Genomic DNA, 7,978 nt, shown 5'->3' with positions numbered 1-7,978 from the left:
GCTGTTGAAAATAGCACCATTCACATCCACAAGCATCTATTTTAAATAGAATAGAGATTGCTCAATTGATCCAGGAATCGATTATCACTGTAGGAGCTGTCCTTCTTTCTAGATTTCCAAAAGCTCAGTTTTAAATGTAACACGGTCTTCTACTCCATGACATGGATAAGGGAATAAAATATTTTTAAACAGAGTTTAAGGATGGTGCAATAAAAAGATCAGTGGATAGCCAAATGGACAGAGCAGTCATATGGAGAAATCTTTTTTCCTTGGCTACTTGAAGTGTGTTACTACTCAGATTTAGTTTCACTTATATTAAAATTAAGTCTATTGTAATTTTTTTGTCTTTATTCTTTCAATTTTATTAATTTTATATTATTAATATTTATTTTAATTTGATCTTTTAAGTTGTATTAAAGTGCCTCTAAGATCAGGCAGCACAGACTGCCTTTGAATGGTTGAAAATCTTAGAAAGCTGTGCAGAAAGCACAGGGATCACGGTGAACCAACAGCTGAACGTGAGAATCTGCTGCAAGTTTTTGATACAGTGGGTTAGTCATTTTTACCTTCAGCAGAATGGGTGCAAGCAGTCCTGCAGTACTGTACACTCTTTCATGTCTGCGTTTTGAAGAACTAAAAAATGTCTTTTTAAAAAAAGATGCAGAGAGATGGAAAGATGCTATACAATAAGAAGCCTAAGGATCTCAGTCTGTTTAATTTATCAAGAAGAAAATCAAGTGAATGAATAACTTTTCTGAAATGTAATGACAGGTATTAAAAAACTCTTTAATCTTGCTGAGAAAGGCAAAGCAGGGACAGCGCCTCTAAACTGAAGCCAAACCAATTCAAACTAGAGAGGAGAAACGCCTTTTTAAGTGACGAAAGCTTAATAATGAAACAGGATATCAAAAAGAATTGGTTATTTCTCAGTCAGACATCATGATTCTTTTATTTTGGGGAGCTATGGTTTAGCCAAACTTACATTCTGCTTAAGAACGACACAAATGACTTGACTTCACATGAGGACATTTGTGTGAAATGCAGTAGTTGATGATGTACAGGCGATCTGATTAAAATCAGGTCTGGTTTAAGGCTACTGTTGTCTTAAGGTCAGTGATTCTCCTGTATGCTAAACTGACTTGACTTAAGAATGCTAAAATGCATTGTAGAGACAATTGGAAGCCTGAGTTGATGTGTTCCCACAGGAAACGAGGTGATTGCAGTAGACTGGAAGGGACTGAAAGATGTGGACCAAATCAATATGGACAGCACCAGTTCACTACATGGCAGCAGCTTCCATCGTCCTTCTACTGAGGTGAGTGCTTGTCCCAGATACACTTATCCAAGGAGACTGAAAAATTTCAGTTCCTTCTGTGTTCAGAAATGTGTGCTGCGCATCACTGGGATCATCTCGGAGAGGACAAGAGTGTTAATACACACCCAAGGATGCAGTTTGGTTTGTTTAGAATAGAGTTGAGTCATTCTGTATAGATTATCTAGAGTGAGTAAGAGTTGCAAATGAAAGTACTTTTAACCACTGACAACTGGGGTAGATAGAATATGAATAAAACTGTGGCAGTTGTGGCAAACCTGTAGGTCTGCATTCCTTGAATGATGGATTTACTAAAATGCCCAACACCATGGCTCTACAGCCATACCATGTTTTGAAGAAATGTGTTTGTCTCCATTTTGATATTTAGGAATTTATTCACCAGTAATTCACTGCCAATTGATTTACCATTTAGTACCTCAATGTCTGATTCATTTCCTGTTCTGAATTAGTGCAACTTAGGTACCTGAATTTTCAGCTCTGTAAGGTTCAGGTTCATGATTAGTAAAAATATTAAACTGTTTTAAACAAATAACATTTTGAAAATCACAGATAATGTTCATAAATAACATACAATTTAGATAATCTGATGAAGCGCCAGCATGTAGGTATTTTATTTCCTTATTACACTGCTATCTTGGAACGCAGCTCTAAGAAACTGGGAGTTTTGTGAAATCCTGATAGAAATTGTGGGGCATAACCTTGTATGGAAAACTCAGTTGAAGTTTAACACAGATCTATAACTCATTGAACATGAACTCTATCTCATGGATCATTTATGTTCGTAGGAATAGTTATTATGACTAAAATTTATTCATCTAAATCTTCCTGCGTGCTCACATCACAAAACCAAGATGATGAGATGTGAGCCCTCCCAGCTGAGGGAAATGCACTATGAATTGCTACTGTACTGACTGGTAAGGAAAATGGATCTGGTTTGCAAATAAAAACTGGATCAGAGTGGACAAACTGAAAGATTACAAGAGAAAATAATTTTGGGAGAAAATCAGTCTGTAACTTGTTATATTATGCTAAAAATACATAGGTAGTGTGGCTCCTCCTTGTGTTAGCCTCGGAGGGATGCACCACCCACACAAGGTTGCCAGTGTTGCGTTATTTAGCAAAGAAGTTAGAAGGGGACTCTTAGCAAAAGGTGTTTGTATTTCTCTCTCCCTTAGACTCTTTATCATCATATTTACTTGTGGTATCTTCAAGCACCATGGCACTACAGACACCACAATCAACAGCAAGGAACTAGTCTGGATGTGGTGCTCGGGGATGTGATTTAGCAGCAGGTTGTTAAAGTTAAGGTAGTACGGTTAGGTTGTGGTTGGACTTGGTGATCTTTAAGGTCTTTTCCAACCTGAGCGATTCTATGATTCTATTCTATGAATGAAGCCAGATTGAAAGACACATTGTTTAATTCCCCAGGTAGAATAGAGGCTGTTGATTATTACTAACTACTAGAGAGGTGCATGATAATTTGCAGCTTGTTTGTTTCACTAACACGATGTCCTTTTTTGCTTTCTTCAGCAAACACGGACAGATTTCTCCTGGGATGGTATCAATGTGAGTGTGTGCCATACTACTGTTCACATTTCTAGTCATAGGATATAGTGGCAGTGATGATGGAAACATGACATGGAAACATGTTTTGAAAGTCTTAACTGCCACTGAAATTCTGAGCGTTGTTTAAGATTCACAGGATGCTGCTGAAATTTTGTTTGCTTTTGCTGTCTGGCGGGTATTTAGATCTGGCCATTATCTTGCCTTTCTCCTTTTGAGACAAATATGTGTCATTTCTGATGTTCTCTTTGTGAGATTTCTGTACGCTGTTAGATAAAAAGGGAAGTATACCTAGCGTGTTTTAAAAACCCATAGTCTTTAATTAGAGCATCATTTGATCTTTTTCAGGAGTTTGTAGGAAGTGTATTTTATCATTTTCAGCTGTATACAGAAGTAAGGCAATTTTTACTGTCCCCTGAGGGAAACGGTCAGAACCAGTTAACTTCAGTTAACAAGTAGAAGAAGAAACAAGCAAACATTTTAATAATATATGTTCCCTGTTGCTCTTAATACCTACACCATAAAAAAACATGTTTTTTTTTTCCCCCACCAATATAAAACCAGCATCCTGAAAAGGGAATAGTGTTTATTATTGCTACCAAAATATTCTGCTCTAGTAGATTAAAAAACGTGTTCAAATAGATTAGCTTTGATAGTTTGATACTTTGAAAGGTAGAATTAGGGATGCATTTTTGGTAGTGTAAGCATTTTCAAAATCCTGATGCTTTCAAAAGTTTAAAAAGTTTTCTGTGATTTGTCACTTAATAACGAGGGGACGTAGTTTTTTAACCAATCATCATTCTACTGACAGCTCATTCACTGTGGCACTTATAGCTTGGGACTTTTGCCTAGGCTCAGCTAGGGAAAATGTTTGTGGGAAAATTGCAGTGCATTGCGGTAACTGTCCAGAATAAATTTGTCAGATTTTTCCTCACTGCGCTTCTGCCTAGCTGAAAGCAAGGTACACATAGTCATGTTTCCTTAAAGATAATAGAAGACAATTTCCTTATTTGCAATTTCTGATTTTTCCAACCCACTCTGAATCCATGGCAGTCTGATTTCTCAAAGTGCCTCTTTCTCTTCCTCAGTGTAATTCTGCGTACATTCTGTATACCTTGATGTCAAAGCTGGCTTATGAGTTTCCCTCTCTTTTTTTTCATTCTTGCCTTCATGCCATAGCTGTCCAGCCTTGGAGTGGTAGAGACCACCTGCAGATACTTTCTATTCTAGTTCATTTTCATGAGGTGGCTCATTTTGAAACAAATGGGCAGATAATGAACCTAGGATGGAATGACCAGAATTAGCATAGCCTGACATTCTTTAACCAGCTTTACCATCAAAAGAGATGGATCATGAAACAAGGACTATGTTCTCCACTACACCTCTCAATTTTTACTCTTCTTCCTTCACTTCCTGATAGCTTCAGCTCATGTGTTACACACACACGTGTGGCTGCAAAGTTACAGGATGCCTCAACTACTGCATTTACACTCACTTTTCAGAGAAACTTACCTTTCTTAGCTTAGCAATTGGCAGAGATTATATGCAGTTCAGTATCTTTACTTTACTTTTCTTTGCCTCTAAGTACTTTACTGCTTACTTACTGCACCTCTTGGTTTTCTTGAGGCCTGTGCCTGTGACCGAATAGTTGCTTTGTGTCAGGATTTAAAATTTCCCATCATGGTCACTACTTTTGAATATATTTGTGCTTGGATGCCCAGTATGAACATGATGGACTTGAAATGAAGAGCAGAAGCAATGCTTGTTTAGCCCTTATGAAAATATAATCTCAAATGCAATGCCCAGCATCTTTAGAGGAGACTATTGGATTCATCTTGAGAGATTGCATTCTGTGATATTTGTTATTCAGAGACTGATGATGAACACAGAGAAGAGAGTAAAGGAAATTTAGTAAAATTGTAGATCTCATTTCTATACTAGAATGAATGAAGAATACACTGATAAAGTCACATTCATTTTTAAGACTATGTAAACTATGTATACAAGAAGAAGTAAATACTGAAACCAGTGCATGAAATAATAACTGTGATGTGATGCATATTTGTGTGTTTTGTTTATCACATTGTCAGCTCTCCATTGTAAGCTTCCTGAATTGTCCATCAACCATGCATTGCCTTTCAAATAAAGAGCTGGAACAGGGCAGCATGTCCATGGAGGATTGGAAGCAGCCAAAGGGAGGCTTCTCGCAGCCTGATTCTGCCTTTGCCACTGGCCTTACCTCATTCAGTACCACAGTTATGCAATATCTAATATTAGTTAAATAGCCTCTAATTTTTCCATCCTCTGTTTTGTTGTCTTTTTATTGCTTGCTTCTGCTCTTCATCTTTCCCATACCTTCTTGAATTGTTGAACTGATTTCCATTCACTTTATTTTCTCCTTCCTGTATATCATTTCTTCATATTCTTTCTTTTCAGCTCTCCATGGAAGATACAACCTCCATCCTCCCCAAGCTGAAACGTAACTCCAATGCTTATGGGATTGGGGCTTTGGCTAAATCATCTTTCTCTGGTGAGGTCCTTAAAACTTGGGTTTATCTTTGGCAGCTTCTCTCCACAAGCCTTTCTGCCTCTTCCTATAGCTCCCTGTTGCTTTCCCAACTGCTCTCTTCTGACTCATGCGTACTCTAGGCCTTAGAGTAGTTCCACTACCACAGTTCTAGATATATAAATCTCTTAGCTGTTGCACTTTCAAAGAGCAAATTTTGCTTCTCACCATGCACCCCAGCTCTGACATCTTCATTTGTATTCCCTCAAACTGTCTTGGGTTTAACCCCATTTTCTATTTCTTAGTTTGTTCACTTCCAGGTTTCACCACTCATGCTCAACTCTGTTCTAAATGGATTCTAGGCAAGGAAGGAAATGGCCTTTCATATTTGGGGTTTCTCTTTCCCCCCTGAGAACTAGTCCAAGAAAAGGTGGAGAAACTCTCCTGGAGAGGGATACAGTGAAAGGTGGGATACATCCCAGCCCACCCAACCCAAGGCCTGAACCTAGTCAGGAAAGGAGAGGAGAAATCTCACTTCCAAGAGAGAAAAACAGCGTGGCAGACAGCTCTGGAACTGTGTAATAGCCCTTCCTTGTTTTCTAATGTCTGGTCCCTTAGGGATATCCCGCAGCATGAAGGACCATGTCACAAAGCCAACGGCTATGGGCCAAGGCCGTGTGGCTCACATGATTGAATGGCAAGGTTGGGGTAAAGGTAACAGCCAGCAGCAGCAACATACGCACGAGACGGCACGCAAAGATGCTGATGCCTACTCAGACCTGAGTGATGGCGAAAAGGAGGCCCGGTTCCTTGCAGGTAGCTCTGATTATTTTTTTTTTTGCATGAGAATTGGGTTAATTGAGATGTTCCAGAGCAGAATCCCTGAAATAATGTGCAGAAACCTGATAAACATACTCAGGAGAACCTCTGGGTGGTTCATATGGCAGATGGAGATGAGAGACTGTGATTAGAATATTCCCAGTGGAATGCAAAGTGGGGAGGGCAAGAGCCAACTGTGAGTGATGGGCATTGCTGAAGTAGAACTAGGATGGAGCAGTGGGACCAGGAGATGCGGTTAAAAAGGGGATAAGGGATGAAGATGTTCACACATTTCTGCTCTCTGTCCGTGTCTCCTTTGGCACAGGAGTGATGGAGCAATTTGCTATATCAGAGGCGACTCTCATGGCCTGGTCCTCCATGGATGGTGAGGATGTGAGTGTAAACTCAAATCAGGAGAATCCAGCGGGCAACTACTCGGAGAATTACCAGGAACTAATGGAGAGCCAAGGTGAGCTCCAGCACCTCTTGCTAATCTTGAAAAACCTCTCTTTCAGTCTTGGTATTGTGTTGCTCTCTTTCCACTTGCCCTTTTTCGTACTGTAGCCTCAAATTCCAGGGCTGAAATCAAAGAAAGCCATCACCTGTTTGCTATCCAAGGAATCTAACATTAACAGAGAGGCTCCAAAGCCCAATTTCTTTGGCTTGTTGGGCATGACTGGAAAGCCACCAACTCTTGCAGTCTCTTGTGGATGTAATGAGGTTCATATGCCTGCTGCTTAGAACTGCCTTTCATCTTTGCTCTTCTCCCCAGTAAAGGATTTATTCTTGTTGCCCTATACAGTACTATGTACAGACACCCAAGCTATCTGAATGAACCAGCTTGGTCTACATTGTCTGACTATGTGTTGTTTCCCTTCTTTTCCTGCAGAGCACATGGCCCAGACGCAGTATGATAGCTGGCCTCATTCCTACGTCTCACAGGGCATGTATTGCTTAGGTTCATCTGATGCCTGGGAGACCAGTGATCAGTCCCTCATTGCTTCCCCTGCAACTGGCTCCTACTTAGGCCAGAATTTTGATGAATCGCAGACAAACCTTCAGGAAAGTATTTTGATTCAGAGCAGCCTTCTCCAGCAGCAACAGCTGCAGCAACAGCTGCAGCAACAGCAGCAGGAGCAAAACTTCATCCAGAGCACGGGGCTGGTCCATGTGTGGCCTCTGCAGACTGCGCAGGGTGGGAGTGGCGCTGAATCCAGCACTTACGTGGAGGACCACCTTGAGGATAATGGGAACCCACGGCTGGAGAAGGCTCCTCTCCTAAACAAGAAGCCCTCTCCAGAGGAAGATGATGTAGTATGCCGGGACCTGGAATCACTGTCTCCTCGAGAGGAGATGGAACATGCTGCGCTGAGCCGCAAAGTCTCTGATGTTACCTCTTCTGGGGTGCAGTCTTTTGATGAGGAAGAGGGAGAAACAAATAACTGATGGTTTTTGTGAAATTCTCATCACTGCTAAAAAAAGAGTGGGGTGGCAAGGAATGAAATGACAGGGATTATTCTATCCAGCTCCCCATACTTCCAAGCAGACACACTTTCAGTTTCTGATGTTTAATTATTTTTTTAAACAAGAGGAAAATCTCAAAGTGATTGACACACAAAGACCTCTTCTTTCCCTCTACAATGGACACATATTTTCAATTTTCATTGCTCTGAGCAATGCACCTGAGGTGCTTGGAGAGATCTGGATTGGTAAATCATTTCTAAATCTTTTAAATACAAAGTCTTGGCTCTGGATTC

The 7,978-nt window shown here is 40.3% G+C and overlaps 1 protein-coding gene across 1 annotated transcript; it reads left to right on the top strand.

The window, feature by feature from the left end:
- Positions 1-1,210: 1,210 nt before the first annotated feature.
- Positions 1,211-7,667, top strand: FAM131B (family with sequence similarity 131 member B; the record flags this gene model as incomplete). The annotated part of the gene is made up of 6 exons (XM_079541479.1): positions 1,211-1,315; positions 2,864-2,899; positions 5,333-5,426; positions 6,021-6,218; positions 6,547-6,690; positions 7,111-7,667. Exons 1-6 carry the CDS (start codon positions 1,262-1,264, stop codon positions 7,665-7,667), a joined length of 1,083 nt encoding a protein of 360 aa, XP_079397605.1. The 5' UTR covers positions 1,211-1,261.
- Positions 7,668-7,978: the final 311 nt, after the last annotated feature.

This window comes from Tetrao urogallus, assembly GCF_951394365.1.
Source record: "Tetrao urogallus genome assembly, chromosome: 1".
Taxonomy (NCBI): Eukaryota; Metazoa; Chordata; class Aves; order Galliformes; family Phasianidae; genus Tetrao; species Tetrao urogallus.
Note: the sequence above shows the minus strand (reverse complement) of the source record. Positions and strands in the feature narration are given on the sequence as shown.